This window comes from Bradysia coprophila, assembly GCF_014529535.1.
Source record: "Bradysia coprophila strain Holo2 chromosome X unlocalized genomic scaffold, BU_Bcop_v1 contig_20, whole genome shotgun sequence".
Classification (NCBI taxonomy): Eukaryota; Metazoa; Arthropoda; class Insecta; order Diptera; family Sciaridae; genus Bradysia; species Bradysia coprophila.
The window spans coordinates 3,325,509-3,344,113 of record NW_023503307.1 but is presented as its reverse complement, the minus strand read 5'-3'; the positions used below and the strand labels follow the sequence as shown (position 1 = coordinate 3,344,113).

Genomic DNA, 18,605 nt, shown 5'->3' with positions numbered 1-18,605 from the left:
TAGACACATACACATAATAGTACGATGAGATCAATTCATAGAAGAAAAAAAGTGTTTCCGGTATCCTGCCACACCGTATATGTTGTTATGTATATATGTAAAGAATTCAGTGGTATTAATTTACCGAAACACATGGGAGAAAAAAAAATGAGAGAATATCGAATCATTAATTCAAAGCAATATCCTCTACCAATTTGAAATGCTTTAACCGGACGGTACCAATCAAATATTACGTCGAAATAATTTATGATATGGAATTACACTATGCATCTACTACTCATCACAGGTATGGTATATGTATACACCCACTCACTAAACACATACACAAGTGAAACACGCAATTCAGTTTAGACAATGTAATTAGGTAAACTACATGCCTAGTTAGCTAAATGAAAGATATGATGATGGTGATGGTGATGTACCAACATATCACACTAAACAGTGAAGAACACATTAAAACATTACATTGTGTTGTTTGGGAAGTTCCTTCAATATTTTCATTGTGTTTCGTATTATGTTAAATCGTTTACCGCTAACAAAAGCCCACATATATAAAGTGTCAATGTCACGACAGGCATATGTGATATAGAGTTTTCGTTAAAGTTTTGTGCAACATTATAATCTATCGTTCGTTATGTGAAGTTTACAAGAGTGAAGTAGTTGGGTTATGGCAAAAAAGTTTCCCGTACAAAATAAATATTGGTTTCGTGTACACTATGTTTTCTGGGGCTGTATGGCATAAAAGTTAGTCTCTCAGCTATACATAATCATTGATTTATTGATGGTGCAATATCGACCTTTACTTATACTGTTCAGTTTGGATATGGCTTTTCCGAAACTATATCATTAAAATGTTCGGTTTACTGACTCGAACACAGTGGTAAGTCGATGGGTATACGGTTGAAGAGTGTTGGAAGTGTATATAAATAAAAATGTTTTATTGACATTATAAATCAGTGTTGAACCAAGCGGGTGCAATAAACATTTTCGGGACAATTTTTTTTTTTGCTTTAGCATCTACGATATATTTTCTGTGATATAATTCGGCGATTCTGGAATCGTAAAATCAAATGGTGGTATGCAATCGTATTACTTGCATACACTCGCTTGGCCCGAATGAATTACATAAAGTATGAGTTTGTATGAGAGGTGTACTTTACAGACTGTGGTAATCAAAAAGATTTCATAATAAGATGCTTTTTGCATACATTAAATTTACAGTTATTTTTGGTGCACAGGCACAGGCTAACCAATTCCATTAGCACTTCGGATAGATAAGCAATGTTGCTGGTCAGTGCAAAAAGCGGTGACTTTATGTGTGGAACGAAAATAAATTTCAACAACCACAACATTATAATAGCATGGGAATTCTTTGCTTTATTCAAATTTCCAAGTTCTTTATTATCAAAGAATTTTCTCACAGTTTAAAAAAAAGTCTGTCGATGCGTTAAAACGTAATATCTAATTTTAATGTTAGGAAGGTGGAGGCCTGGACTAATTTGGATACGTTGAGTCTGGGTATGACGAACACCGGTTGCCAGAAGATCAGTTTTAATATGTTCCACGAATTTTGTACAGAAAGCCTCTTATTTTAACTATTCACATACCGTCTGACTGTCAGACTCTGACATATTTACAGTAAATGACCTCAATACAAACAACACACATTCTACATATAATAGCGACAGAGCCAAATTTTTGGTCGATTTTCACAGGTGGACTAGGGTGGTTCTGTTGCTCCGTTTCGGAACAAAAGTTCACATGTGTCGTCACTACTTATATACATGTACATCAAGTACAGATTGTTTTCATGATCTTTAGATGCTTTGTTAGAACACCAGTACTAATGAAAGAACCCGCAGTACCTCAAAAATTCGGTCATAAAGCCGTTGGACATAAAAAACTAGAAATTTAGAAAAGTTCGACCTGGAAAATTGAAAAATGGCCGAGTGTTGATTGTCCAGATGGACATTGTGGTAGAGCTGTTTTTGAGAGTTACTTTGTTTGTGACGGCATATTGAAGTGAATCGTGATATTTAAACAACTTGACAACATATTCATGTTGGGAACCTCCTGTAGACGAAATGATGAATTATTTAAAATTGTTTTGCATCGGGTGTTGGTGTCGGTGGTTCGAAATTCGGTCAGGGCAGAATTTTTATTTACGTTTAATGGTTCAGATGTTCAGAATCAGAAGGAGTGGTGAAAAGTAAATCCATTTCACCACTAGTGACGAAAAGCATATATGAAAATCCATTTCACCACTAGTGGTGAAAAGTAAAACATAGAAAACCAGAGAAAAAAGACCCTTGGACCCAAATCACACATGAAAAAGTTCAGTTTTCGCAGAGCAGTTGCAGAAAAATGTTTTTTAGTCTTTAAACGGTTTTAATAATAACACGCGTTTTGTTTGAATGATTGGATCAGGTGAAACGAAATGCGTCACTTATTTCAAAGTCGCCGACTGTACACAATTTTTGATTCTGAAACTAACTTAAAGTAAAATGATTGAAATTTCAACTCGTAAATAAACAAATGCCGAAACGTATTAATCATTTACAAAAATAACAGTCAGAGAGCCGAGCACTTAACGACAAAATCCATTCTTCATTGATTACTTTCGCTACAATAAATCTAACTGTCTTACTATGGTTAAATTTATTAATACCTATCTGACTGCTGGCCCGTAACCGTAGCCCCTTTTGATTGCATTTAATTTTGTTATAAATTTGTTAAAGCCAACGTAGCACATGTGATGTGTCCCTTTCCCCCTAGCTCACAAATCAGAAGAGCACATCATCTTAAAAAATATTTGAAATTAAGCATAAATAACAACATTTGCAAGCACTTGTATGATGTGTGTATGTTTACAAATATATTTAATGAAGCCGATAAGTTCATACTTGAGCGAATACAAGGGAGATGAAAATTCATTCTGTATCGTACATTACACATTACAAAATTAACCATAGCTATACATACGCATACATATATATTGCACATAACTCAGAGTATAGTCACCCTCACATGCTGCAATAAAATTCACTGAGTTGGATAATTTGAAACATATTGCCAGAAAACAATTTCAATTTATACGGGCTAAGTTCGCTGCTATCTATAACCCAACCATACGGAGCCGTTGCTTGAATATACTTGTATCTGTATTTGGAGTGATTTTAACTGATGAAGGGAGGTCATAACGTCCATTATTATTGTTCGAAAGGTTTTGCTATTTTATGTACCAGTCGAGTGCTGGAGTGTTTCTATTCAAGCGCATATTGAGAACTTGCTCTTTAATTAAAATTCAAAATTTTTGAATTCGCATATTAATAATGAAGGATTATTAATAAGTCGCTAAAGGGGGGAACTCAATGGGAAAAATAATCGGTCTGTGCTTAGCTACGATTGTTTGACAACGACGCAAATTATCCCAACGATAGCGATTCGTCATATAGCAACTTTGATTAATGAATGATTTGGAGAGTTGTTCGAGTGTAGTTACAACATCGTCTCTTAGTCAAAATTAAATTTAAATTGACCCAAGCGTTTGCTTATCGCTTTAGCATGCTTCAATGCCCAAAGAGTCTGAAGTTCATCTTCAAAGATATTTATTCCAACATCAACGGAGAGTGCAATTTTTACTCGTAGAAACCACAAATACTTCTTCCAAAACTTTCAGCATATTGTACTGCGTTCAATAAATTTAACAGTCCGACATTGTTCAAAGTATATTAAAATCCGTCAAGAAATAATCATCTACCAGGGACGCAGGCATGTTATTCAACAAAAGTTTGTTATGACTTTTACAAGTTATATCTCTATGGTCTATGATTTCGAATTCAGGACGACAATGTTAGATACAACAAGACGAAATTAATAAAGTTGCGATTGAAAACTTTGACATCTTGTATTCATATCAAACGCTAAGAAAATGTCTTTATGCAAATTTGTACAAGTTTAGACATGTGTGATGATACCCTGTGTGGGCTTTGCATAAGTAGATGACAGAGATCCATATTACTGAGATTAAGTGATGAAAAAATAATTGAAAATGATAATGTTAGAAGTGGTCTGTTTGTTAGAAGTACCCTAAAAAATAATGAAACTAAATTTGTAAAATGATTTAGCTCTGATTTAGCAGAAACAGCCTTGTCTTTTGATTTATATAGTTTCTATCAATGGCAGCTCTAAGTGCTCTAAGTTAGAAGTGAGAAGAAACCGGATTGTGTTTTCTATTAGTTTCAATATCATCACTTGACCAGATGCCAAATACCAAAGAGGTGACATATCGAGATTGATCCCTAAAATTATTTGTAATTTCACAAATTTCTGCAACGTGTGCCTGTAAATTTGTTGATGGACTTTGTGGAATAATCACACAATTCAAAATTATTAGATTACAGCAGTGCTCATGTAAACAGCGCATAACATAAGCGCGAAATGTTACCACTTCTGTATTGTGATTTAACGTTATAGGCGTTGAAAACAACAACAATCACATTTTAGTCACTCCCCAAAGTTCGCTTTCAAATAAATAAACGAAATTTTAGTGAGCTACAGATGTAAACTCAACGTGCCGGTTGTCTCACGTTAAACTAATCTAAAAAGCAATAAAAACAATAAAGTAAAGCACGTTTCACCGCACGTTTGCGTGTAAGAGTACCACACAATTAGTCATTTCCAGTATACGTCAGTAAGGCATTCTATCAAAAAATTTGAAATACAGTTTCGTCACCACGATGGCCTCAACATGTAAAATACAATACGCAACACGGGAGTAAAATAAAGGTCGGCTTCGCCTCGGATCAACAGAAATTCACACGTAACCTTGACTTTCACTTTTCCTTCCTAGTTATCATATGTGGAAAACCGTTTTCGACTGGTTTTTGACCTTTCGGCCTGAGATGTCTCTCGGACGAGATGTTAAGCCTTCGGGTAGGTAATCTCGTATAATCTAAAGATATTTATTCTGGTTATTGACCTCGACTTCAAACAAACATCACATGTTGGTTTAAATTTTCATGTTGCTTCTTTGATGTTAGTGTTTGTCTATAAGTGTATGATGCATAAGCTTGGTCTTTTAGTAGGTCAACTTAATCAAAACACAATAAGGTTCATACTGGACCGTACCTTTATCAACAAAAATATACATTTTTTTGATAATTGATATTTTATTAGCTTAAAAGCTTTGCTGTATGCATAATTCAAAACCGAAATGGATTGCACACCGAAAATGTATTTTATATGTGATGTGATATAACAAGCAAAAACTTTTCTCTTATCTAATTTGAATATTTAAACAACAAGCCCTCCATCCAATTTTATTCCACTGGCTGAAAAGATGACAGGGTTGCCACTTGCACACCAATTCATAACAAATAATATTCTTTGTTTGCCCGAAAAGATGTGTTTTCTGCTGGGAAATGGTAACCATAATTTATGTAATAGATATACGTTGATGTTGATGCCCTTAACTAACGTTTCAGTCCAATGTTTGGTAGCCCTGAGTTTTGTTGTCGTATACGTAGAATCTCAGTTACACACAATCGACGAATTTATTTAAATGTGGTAAATTTTGGAAATTTAACAAGTTTTAATTGAATAATGCGATCATGGGACCGTAAACGGACTCCCGAAAATTTGGTAATTTGAAATTACCGCAAGAAATGATGTCGGATATTGGTAAAAGTATAGAATTTCATAGATTAATTATAGTCTTTTACGTCAATGAAAAGTCGTTTATACCCACAAAAAAGTAAATTTCGTCATGCTTTCTGATTTGGGAGTTGGTTTGGGTTTATATTATGTAATCCACATAGATATTTCGTTCGTTGAATAAAATATGGGATTATACAAACCACAACACAATTTCCACATCAGAAAACATGACAGAATTCACTGTTTTCAGATCGTAACAATCAAGCTCTCAGAGACATTTAAAATGTTAGTTCACTCTAAATAATTTTGTGGACAGAATACAATGAAAGTCAAACAAATTTTTATCGAAATTCGCTCCAGCTGTTTTACCAACTCATAAAAAATTGTAGTAGTCGCAACAGTATCAAATCAACATCTAAAAAGCAATGTGATTGTATGAGTAGACCCGTTGGTAAAACACCTAAGGCATTTTTTTTAACACAACACACCGTCAACGGGCTTTTTGCATAACTGACTGAATGACATTACCACCGAACAATTACATGTAACACAAAGAGAAGTTATCGGTACTAATTCAGGACACAAGCTAATAAACGCTTCAATCACTATTTGTGTTGCAGTTGGGTTTCGAACCCACAACTGGCCATCCAATAATTCAATGTGAAGTCTCGACTTATACACTGCGCTATTGAGTGGTAAATTCGATGTAAATTTGGCTGACTAGACTGACTGTACAAATTTTTCAATGAAAACTCGTAGAAAATTTGAAAGTTTGTACTGTTTTTGCTCCCTTAACTTTCGCGTGAGATAATGAGTTGTTTAGTGGATATAAAGAATTGCAGTATTTGTTTGGTGAAACTTTTAGTGAAATCGGGATAGCTGAAATGAATTTCCACTTTACATTTATGTCGAACGTACGAGTTGGAAGCAAATTGTAGTCCAAGTGGAAGCGAAGTATCGCAGAGTATCGCGTGCTCAACAATCTCTTATTACAGTATTAGGAGCAAAAGAACCTTATAGTTTTGAGTGTAATGAAAGGAACGTCCGAAATAGGTGTAGGCTCAGGGATACATCAACATCATACACAATTTTTAAACCGCTATTGGTCAGCATATTGAACTGACGAACTCCCCCTCAACATAAGGTTAAAAAAAGTGTGAACACCATTCACCACATGCATACATATAGCGTAGTTGGTTTCAGCAAATCGTAATGAAGTCAGGTATGGTAAATTTAATTTTCTACATTCAGCGCACAAGTATACAAACGAGTTCGTATTATTCTACTAATAGCATGCCACAAATCTCAACAGAAAGGTTCAATTTCAGTATCGAACATAAAGTAAAAGCTATTCATAGACACGGCATGCACAAAGGCAGCTAGCCATTTTCACGATCATAATCAATCTCAATAAATTGTAGACAAGGACGGTTATGCATATTCAAGCTTACAGCTCAATAAATCAACGAAAATCTGGTTTTATTGTCAAATTTCTTGGCAAAACTGTAATAACCCCGACAACATGTAACAACAAGAAACACCATTTTATGCATTAATATTTCATGTAAAAGAGACACTGAGATATATGATCGCACCACAGTGTGAACAACAAAAGATGGTTAAAGTCAAAAAGAGTAACATTTCGCCTGACATTAAGATGAATCTAAAGCAATAAGCGTTGATATGTGGAAATTCTAGGAAATGGTAATGGTTCACTGATGAATGACTGTGCATTACCGAGCAAAAGGGATATTCGTTTGGGTGATATGTTTGTTAGAGAATTTTTTTTCCTCTCTCTCCTTCGGTTAAAAAATCGCATGAATTAGATTTTCTAAAGGAAATATGGTAAATTGAGCTGTCCTCTTCGCCGTATTATATACATTTCATTGCCACTTTTTATCTCTGTAATGCCAACATAAAATCAAACTTTCGGATATGGAATGGTTAACCGCAGTAATGTTAGGAATTTACCTCTTACGTAACATTGCGTGCTTTTATAGCACCTTTCGAATAATATTTTCCACAAAGACGAAAACTTTACCTAGCTGTGACGGAATATGTTACATGGAATAAATTCGCATGTGTATACGTTTTAGAGATACCGTAATCTATACGGAGAATTGTTCTGTAAAATTACTAAATTACATCGCTGGAGGAATTCCTTTAAGATTGAGATACAGGCACGGTGTACATACATATACTAGTCATTTCGGTGAAAATGCCGGAAAATAGTAGCAACATCAAGGACATAATTTACAATAGACATAGGGCTGTGGTTGTATGGTTTCGGGTTGTCTGCTTTTAAAATTTATTGCACAAAAAGACACTTAGGGAAAGGTACGTTGATTAGAAGATTAGAAGATCCTTTAAATGTGTACTTTTGCAGCGCGTAGAATTTTGTTAATTCCGTTTTGAATGAGACATTTAATTTGCGGTAATGTTTTTTAATGGGCTTTGGTTAGCATTGTGTGCAGTTTTAGATGTTTAGCAAACATTTTGACTCTTCTTTACAACAGCAATGAAAATTAAATCAACGATATAATGACCAGCGTTTTCAAGACTAAGAAACCATAATTTCGACATCGAACAGATTATTTTCAATCTGTTTATAGAAATGTCGACGTTTAAAATATCCCCTCGTTGTGAGTGTTTTAATGTCTGAAAAGGTGAACACTCTTTAAGTTTACAGAAACGTCTTGTCATCTGGTATGTGCAGATTAGTGCTAAGAAAAAGCGAGCTCTGGCAATTATTCTCTTATATAATATGGAAGTGATAGATTTTGTATATCTAACACTACTTTACACAAATGAAGTAGTAGATTTAATGATTTTACATGCTGCATGCGTCGAAAACAATACTTTTCATGTTTGAAGCACTTCTTTCGACGCCCTTAGCATGTAATATATATTATGCACCTGTTGCCAAGATTGGTATTTTGACGTGTAGGATATTATTGCCCTAGCCGAAGGCGTGGGTCATAATGCCCACACGTCAAAATAACAGTCTGGCAATAGGTGCATATCATATTTTATCTGTCGAGAACAGATATATCGAGATAAACAAAAACTCCCTAGAGGGATAAGCTCGAGATTATCGATCTAGACAGATAAAATCCATTACATAACTCGGGATAAAAAGTGAAAAGTCTCGTTTTCGTGTGTTTATTGACCTCGGCTTCGCCTCGGATCTACAAAATTCACACGAAAACTCTACTTTTCATCTTTTTATCCCTAGTCATGTAAAATACTATTGTTGCTTACTATTTCTAAAAAGTTGAGTAATAAAACGTGTGAGACTTTCTAGCCAGTCTCAAACACTACTTTACACAAGTGAAGTAGCAATACACTCTCTAGCAACCAAACTACTTTTATTAAGGTGGTGAAACAATCGAGTAACCTTTGGAATTTACATGTACATTACAGCGTACTCGGTCAAAATGTAGAATTGTGTTTGTAGAATACAAAGAAAAAATGTGTGAATTTGACACAGAGAACTGAGAGTTTGGTTGCTAGAGAGGGTATTGGAAGTAGTAATTTTATGACGAAATTTACTGGAAATGTAGTAGAATTATGAGCTTTAGTTTCCAAACAGCATTTCCTTGTTCGGCTTCAGTGTGCAGAATCAAAATACCGTCCACACATTCTTAAAGTGCCAACGTCAAACAAATCGATTCATTTTCTCATTATTGCTCGTTGGTTGTATGAAGGGCGAAATCAAATCGAACTAAAATGCGAAATGTCTATAAAAACATCTGGCCTTCGACATCAGAATAATATTGTCAAAGAAAACGAATAGAAATCATCACTTTGTATTGTGTTTTGTGTTTGGGTCAACTTATACTCAGCGTACTTTATATTCTGTACAACTGTGCAACCATAAAAGTAATGTCCATACATGTCCGAATAAAAAAACAAACTAATTCAAAAGGATATAAAAAACTAGACCAATAAATTGGCTCCACTTCATGACCTATACACAAAATGAAATAGTCGCTGCAAATAAATTGTATAAAATAGTACTTTTCGAGGATTTTTTTCTCCTTTCTTGTAAAACCAAATAATAAATTGAATTGTTTGTTTCATCTATGTATAAACGCTGGAAAAAAAGAGAACTAAATGGGAGTAAACATGGAGAACGGAACGTGTATAGTATTAACGAAAAATAGACAACAGCAACAACAACAAAAAACAATAAACGAAGCACAACTAAAAACTAAATTGCACTGCAACGTGTGAAAAATTGTAAAAATGTCAAATGCATTGTTAAAGCTATATTGTTGGAGTTTACGTCGTATAAACAATTCATAAACCGTTTATATGAAGTAGAGGATGAAAAAGGGATGAATGTTGTACAACGCAAAGAAACTCTATATACCGTGTTTTAAGAATGACTTTCAATAGGAAACACTTTAAATCGTTACAAATCAAAACAATAAAGGAACTTATTGTGTACATTTCATCGTTTTTCAGGGCATCGACGTTGCAGCTAAGTTGGTTTCACCTCTGAAGTTTTTAAGTGCTTTTGCAATGAACATGATCTTTTACAGTTAAACTTTTTTTTTGAAGACCTGGGCACTTGCTTCTGAATTTTTATGGTCGCACTGCATTTTTCTCCGAATATATCAATTCCAGATCCTTGGAAACAAATGACAAAAAAATAATAATTCGTAAACAATATCAACATTTGAACATTGAAAACAAAGTTTATTTCGTATGGCACTTCATGTAAAGTCATTATTGGTGAAATGTGTCGAAAGAAAATCCTGCTCAGTATGTAGTCCTGAAGTGCATTTACAACAAAAGAAAATAACTTGGAAGTTACAATTTAAAAAGATTTTGAACATTTTCAGCAATGTATGGGTGAGACTGTTTTTAATATCACAGGTATGGTATGGCAGAACTGAATTAAGATATACGAGGAATTTTGCACAAAAAAAATCTTTAGAATATAAGTAGAAGAAGTATCTGATGCACACCATTAAGTGGAAATTTATTCGAATTTGATAAAGTAATTAACTCTGCAGCTTAGGGCCGGCTTAGCTCATGGGCAAAGTGAGCCTGGCCCAGAGCGCTGAGAAAGCACGTCATTGATTTTTTTAAACTCTAAACTTGAGCTTTAAAAGTCTCGTTTCTATAATCTGTAACGTTCATTACCCAGGGTGCATTTTTTGTGCGTTTTTTGTGGGGCCGCTAAAATTGAGAAACCGGCCCAACCACAGCCATTATCTACCAAACTAGTAACAGAAACTAGTTAAAAACGATTGAAATGCTAAACGTCATAGCAATTGTCCTTGAAATATACTGATAGACGTTCGTATTGATTTTTATCGGAAACAGCAGCGATATGATTCTGATTTCGGTTAGTTCAAGCTAAAATGAATTCACGAAAGCAAGTGGGAGCCAAACGTCTTGTTAATGGTCATCAGACCCTTTGAAGCAATTTTTCACTCACTTATGTTGGTTTGTTTAACTCTCTAAATTGTCTAGCAGTAATATCACGACACGAGCGGTAGTGTTGATGCGTTGACAGCGTAAAGGCGGATACATGCATGTTCGGAAGATTTATCTGCGTGAAATGAACTTTATATTGCTTGGGTCAAATTACTAAAAGAATCAGACCGTTATGTCGACGTAAAGCCTTAGAATTATACGTTTATAAGCGTTTACCGTTATGGGCTTATGCAACTCTTCTAAGAGGGTCAGAAAAAACGCTAATCTATATAAATGAAGATGACGATTTCGTAAATTTCGTTGAACATTCGATGATATCAGAGGATTTTCCCATGCATGATCCAAAAATGCACGATTCTACACCCGAAGAAGGTTGGTTTTAATTTAAAATATTTTCTACAATTTATTATACCGGGCGCAGGCGCGTACATTATACATATGGCGGGAAACATTTTGTTTAAACTAGTGAAGTAGAAGATTTTGTATCAATCTTGTAAATGGAAAGAAGTATAAAAATCGATTGGACATATGTCAACGATAAATGAAAGATTATCATCTCGCAAAGATCGTTGTACTCAGTCGAATTGGAGTTGGACGAGAGTAAAGCTGGCATCGCAGTTACTCAGTCTAGTCCTTCGTTTACGTTACAACAATGAAAAGTGGGATGTGAGAGGTGTTTGATCCTAGACTAGCTGATCGGCTGGGTTGAGGTCTAAATTATACTTATTTCTGATTTCGATTAAAAAAGGTTAGCATTGCAAATTTAGGTAGCACCACAACCATACAGTTTACTCAATTTTTAATATATATATTTTTTGAAATATTTATGCCAAAAATTTGCTTTGTCATAGTCTATGACTCATAGACAACAATTCAAATTGAAGCATCAATAAAGTCAACTGAAAAAGATAATTGAATTTTTGTACATTAAATATTTCGAGACAAAATATTCTTTTTACATGAAGTCGGCTCATATTTCGAAGACGAAAAAAAAACGTTTCCTTGAAACTAATCAATAGATAAGATGTAAACAAAATCTCCCCAAAAAAAACGTACCAAACGAAACAGTTAAATAAAGGTATAACATTGCCACATTCCCTAGTTTATTTAAATTGATTTTGATTTTCAAAATATGAACTCTCTAGCAACTCAATAGAAAGACAAATCTAATGTTTACAGGGTAAAGTGAATTTTTCTTATTTCCCCTCTTAAACTTTTCAAAGAAGACGTACGTACCACGGCATTTTCCGTCAAAGAAATGTACAGAATGAATAAAAAAAACTCATTTTAATTTTGAATTCGAGTAAACGATACAAATTTCATTCGGGAAACATTATACGTATATAACAACAGTCATTTTTGAAGTAACAAATTGAAATCAACACAAACAAGTACAATTTACGCTCAGTGCTTTTACTTTCGTACTTTTATATATTATTTTAAATGTGTAGATTGAATACAAAAAAAAATACTATCGTATAAATATCAAAGGCGCTCACAGGAACATTCTCATCAACTGACAAATATCTACTAACCATGCGATACGGTTATCAACGTTGTTGCCTTGATGTAATAATACATAACAACGAGTGGTTGTTTTTTGTTTGCTGCATACTCTGACTGTTTTTCTGTGTGAATGAAAATTTTAATTTGTTTTACTTTTGATGAGCTTACAAGCGATGATAAGACGTTGTTGGTCGGCTGATAAAGTATACAAATGTACACTTTTCTGTCATATGTTAATGCAGAAAAAAAATTGTTTTTTTTTTCGGGGTGTGCTTAATTATTTTTCTGTTGTTATTCCGCTTCCGGTACAAGAAATATATATATTTTGAAGTTGATTTCAGCTAATGTATGCATGAAATTAATAACTCACGCAATCTCATATTTTCACTGTAATAAATCAATGGCGACATGGTTAATTTTAGCTGGGAATGAGGTACGATTAAGAGTACGAGCTTAACTGTATTAATGTTAACATGACGAATTGTACAACAAAGAATTTCATTTTTTTGTGTGAATTATTTACTGTTTATTATATACGGTGGCCTATCCCGCAAGGGCTGGTTCATACAACGAATAAGTGTGCTCCGAAAAAAATGCGGTCGAATTGAAAAAGAAAATTAGACACTGTGCATGACATTATTTACAAACGGTCTAACATATACTTATCCAGTAATTATAACCACACGATTTTCAAAGAAAATCCCTTCAAAAGATATCTGGTATTATTCTCACATATAACCACCGAGTCACTGTGTATCGGTCAAAGCTTTCACAAATTTTACTTCTTTATGCCGCGCCGAGACCATAAATATACGGAAATGAAGTTTACTAGAAAAGAAAAATTCTGAACTCGAATCGTTTTTCATTTTGAACCATCATGTTTTATGCTCTGAAACTACCTCTCCATTTTCAAATATTGCCAAAGCATACGAAATTTAAAATTAATGTTTGCATGATTTAGCGTGACATAATTTATGGATTTAAGATTATTTTTTTTTTGTTAAATGGTAAACGTATAGAACTTCACCGAAAACGATCAGAGTAAATAAATATTTATTCGTTCGAAATTCGAACGGAAGATGTATAATAAAATTATGTACTTAGGTCGCTAGCGAATAAAAGATATGCACCCGTTGTTGCTACATCTTATTGAAGAGAAAATTAATTCATGGATGGAGTATGACAGAATAGTAGACAGAATCGATCGCAGCTCTTGATTTTTTTTTATAATTAACTCTACAAATTCTGACACCTTATGCAACAACTTTTATCTTTCAACGGTTTCGTGTTGAGGAATCACATTTTCTTAGAAAAGTTTATGTTATGCGGATTGATCCACAAAATACCCAGATACTTCAATTATGAGGAAGGGGAATGATGATAAGAAGCTCTGACTGTGAAGCAAGATCGAATTATTAATACTGAATAGTTCAATACAGGAAGGGGACACATCACATTATAAGAAAAATTAAGTTTCATTCAATTAGATCCTCAAATAGGTTGACGATGTCACAGTGCTTCTTTGAATAGTTTAAAATCAGGATAAGGCATTTACTATCACAAATGTTTACATTGCGCTAGTGAGGCACGCTAGTAAGGTCCAGGTAGCTCAATCGGTAGAGCATTGGATTCATAACGTATGGGTCCCGGGTCCGATTCCCGGAGTAAACTTGCTCATACAGCTTTTCCTAATCAAAGTGTGATTAGTTACTACAATAGCAATGCCAATAGGCTCTTTCGACCGTAATAAAGTCGTAAAATAATAATAATAAGAAATCATAACAATTTCTCATGTATGACAATCATGCATATACACAATTGTAACTTACAGTGCCATCTGTGATGTCACATAAACATCCCACTCATCACGGGTTTCAAATCGAAATGTATCTCTCAACCTAAGGATAATAAAACTTACATTTGACAGTGGTTCGGATTCCACTTTAATCAGTCCAATTAGACGAAAAATGGGCACGCACAACAGGCCCAACGGAGGCTTAAGTTCGTCTCACCCCATACAATCTAATCTAATCTAAGGCACATAACCTGGCCTTAAAATAAAAAACATAGCTAACGCCGACCCGTACGAAACACCTATTCGTATCAAAAGCCTTTACTGTGAAACTCTTCATTTCTTTTACTTCATTCTCTACTGAAAAGCTATTCGTCCTTTAAAATCACTTACATTATCTTTCTTTGCCTTGTTAGCATATACAAATAAATTGCCGGAGGCAATATAGACAGCCCCGTACGAAGTCAACTTTCATAAATTCCTATTTAAACAGCTATATACCGCTATATTTACCTATATTTTCCTATTAATAAACATTTCACAGATGAATATGCTATTATATAGCTCTATATGCCTGTATATAGCTCAATATAGGTGAATATAGATATATATAGATGTCCATATATGGAATGCCTGAAACACCCCACACACATAACAAATTATTTCCATGTTAACAGAAACACTCTAAGTACCATTTTTCCCAATATATATCACTTTTATTAAAATCCAATATGGCCACCGGCAGCCATTTTGTTAGGAGACCGGAAATTTTACCGACGCTTTACATTCGTTAATACCTTTCAAACAAAAAAAAAAATCATGAAATTCGGTCAAAATTTACTCGAGATATTGACAAAATAATCCACGTTCACTGTACGGCCGAGTAGCCAGATAAGAGCTCACTCCAAGAGACCTAGCTCACGCTCCGGAGAACATAATTTCAAAAACTTTTTTTCCTGATTGGTACGGTCAATACCTATCTAATAAAGCTAAAACAGACGAAATATGTTGAAATGTGGCTGACCTACAAGCAAAAACTGCTTGCCGCCCTGTCCCTGTTTCACACCAAGGGGTCTAACTCACGAGTCGGTCATCCGATTTCCATAAACTTTTTTTTTGTCGATCGGTATTGTAAATACCTTTTATTTGACGTATCAGTTACAACTGTAACGTTTGAATGTCCGGAGATATCTTCGAAAAACCGTAAAGCACTGTGACCCAAAGCTCGGGAAGGGTCGATCCAAAATCACTCATCTTCGAACTTAGCCTGTCTTTTGACATTACCAAACGGTAAAAAAAAGAATTTTCAAAATCGGATGCGTTTTACTCAAGTTATCGTGCAGACGGACAGACGGACATTTTTTTTCACTGATTTGGCATCTCTAGACAACCACAATAGGTTTCCCCTTGCTCAGGGAGTCCAATTCGACGTGTTACGGACGTATGCGTAAACGCATAAGACCCCAGTACTTCGTACGGGTCTAAACATTGTCAGCTCTTCCGTGCAGCTAGATGAATGGATTTTTCTTATAATTCACTAATGTGACATGTGTCACCTTATGCATTCAAATATTCAACTCGAAAATTAGTGGCGGATCAATACAACAAATAATTGTAGGTTTGTGTGGACTCAGAACTTAGAAAAATATTTAAAATACTTAAAAGCATAAAGCGAAAGGACGTCTTTTGAGAATAGAAGATTTTAAGAATGAACCTTCATCTGAAGCTTACCCATACCCAGGTCCGTCGAAGCAAAAACTCAATAAAGTTTAGAGTCCCGAGTTAATTTGAGAAAAGAAATTTTTTGGGGAAAAATGTGGAAAATGTTTTCCGAAAAATCTAAATCTCCTCTCAGCATGCTCAACTTTAATGACAAATCAACAAATATAATTAACTAAATGGAATAGAAAAATGAAACAACGAAATGAATATACCCCGCCATAGAATCAAAAAATATTTTGATCAACTTTAATTGGTCTGAAAATTCATTCATTTTGCGCGCTTTAACAAGTGACATAGAAACGATGTGTATGGCGACCATCCGACAGAAAAAAACATTTTAGCCCGATGTTTTTCTGATAAAAATTTGTAATTTTCTTTTTTTTCTGTATTCTTGTTTCAAAAACAGAAGCGCAATATCAAAATATTTCGTTTATATTTGCATTTCGAATTGAAAGGATATGGCAGAAGTTTGATGTAATGAAATGACTGAAATTAAATTGAATTTTTCGTTATGCACACAAATTCCTACAATACAGAGATGTATATGGCAGTGGAATTCTTTCATAACATCTTCCGAACATGATTGCTACCCAAACAATTTCAATATTCATACTCTGTACATGTAAAATTTAATGACCATCAAAATTACGTTTCAATGCAAACATTTTAAAATCATATTGATGTTATGACGATTTGGTTTTTTTGAGTAAATGATTTCATCTCTGTCTCCCATTTTTACATATACGTGCAAGAGAGTAGTGGCCAGATACAATGATACGTGACCTGATTCGGTGATACCGGATTGTATCTATCGGCAATTGTAACCTCCTTTAGAATCTGCAGCGGAGCGTGTGTGGATCGCAATTTGTTGTTTTATCCAATTTCGTTGTTAAACTATTGCAATAGTATTTCGACCAACTAAAAATGTTTTTCAATCGGGCACGTATCATAAGAATGCATAACATCATTCACAAACGAATGGACTAATTTGACGCATCGGTGTACGATAGGGGTCGTCGAATCTGTGAAGCCCAAAAGAGACCGGTCCACAAAAAATTCTAGTGGTCCACAGACCCCGATAACCCACTTTTCAGACTGTGGTCTGGAACAACTTCAGGTGGTGAAAATTCAAAAACAGAAAAGTTTCGAGCGCAGGGATACATTGGACCTTCACTAAAAAAAGATGTATAAGATATTTTCGTCCAGTCTTTGGTAGCATTCTTAATTAGCATTCCCTGTCGAAAACCTTTAAAAGGAACTCTAGAATTTTTTGTGGACCGGTGTCCACCCCAAGTGTACGATGATCAGTATAGTCATTTCTATTGGGCTGACAGTGGGAAGTTATCAAGGGTTTAAAAAATTAGGCAAAATTTCATTTTCCCAATTAACACATAGAAAATGCAATTTCCACATCCAACAATTTAACGAAGTCTTGACATTGTTAAGAATTAAAGGACTAATGGAATCAAAACTTTACCAGAAACTAAAACAACACAGAGAGTGCGAGAGAGACTTCATTCATTACGAACTCCTGATGACTAACAAGGACCCCTTTTCTACATAAAATATCATTTAAAAATATAAACCTAACTGGAAATAGAAAAAAAAGAGGGGAAAGAGTTGCACGTATCCTATGATATATACTGTTAAATCTGCCATAGCTAAATGCTATATCTAACGGTACGGAAAGCATTTACAATGTTTTCCACCGAAAGGAGAACGGCGTATAATAGCCTAAAAATATACACTATTCACTTTTTCCTTGTGATGATACTTAACGTTTTTTTATAAAATAAGGTAATTGTGTGTACTTTGCGTTATACGGATCCATTATCCACTTACCCAAGTTTTCAACTTCGCATGGCAGAACAAGTGTATCACCCACTACCGCCCGATAAGTATGCCCACGTGACAGGAATCTCGGAGCAGCTGTTGATGCGAGCGCTTTGTTATTAGCTGAAATGGAAAATAAATCAAGTAATTACAAATTGAATGCTTGACTATGGGAGTGGTTATTTAGACATAATTTCTTTATGGATTCGATTATGTTCTTTTATTTGACAAGTTGTTTAACTGCTGAAGGTCAATGTCGATTCGTGATCCGATTTGCTGAAATCGTAATATAATGCAGAAGATAGAGGACGATCGAATGCTCTCTTTTTTCGATACAGTATTCAATCAGTTACCCGAATAATAGTAGATTACATTGATATGTCCGAATTGGCTTGAAAAAGTCCCTCGAAGGCTACATACAACCCATTTGTAATTGGCCTAAAACTTAAGAGTCAATTCGCCAAAACATCGAACAATCGGGATTCAAGCCGACGGTGATCCAAACGAGCTATGGCTCAAATGAATCCTCGTTCAATTCTGAGAATATCGTGGAACAACTTTTTTCCCGAAAAATTTTTGTTGGCTGACATGGCCCTTAGAAAAATTTTCTCCGGAGTTGTCGTGAAATGTGAATAATGTCAAG

At 34.6% G+C, this 18,605-nt stretch overlaps 1 protein-coding gene across 1 annotated transcript in view; it reads right to left on the bottom strand.

Moving 5' to 3' along the window:
* LOC119068678 (protein amalgam) overlaps window positions 1–18,605 on the bottom strand; it is a 185,444-nt gene that overhangs the window by 51,950 nt on the left and 114,889 nt on the right. The window contains exon 3 of the mRNA XM_037172363.1: window positions 17,972–18,085. Within this exon, the coding sequence (XP_037028258.1) occupies window positions 17,972–18,085 (114 nt within the window). The remainder of the gene's footprint in view (window positions 1–17,971; window positions 18,086–18,605) is intronic.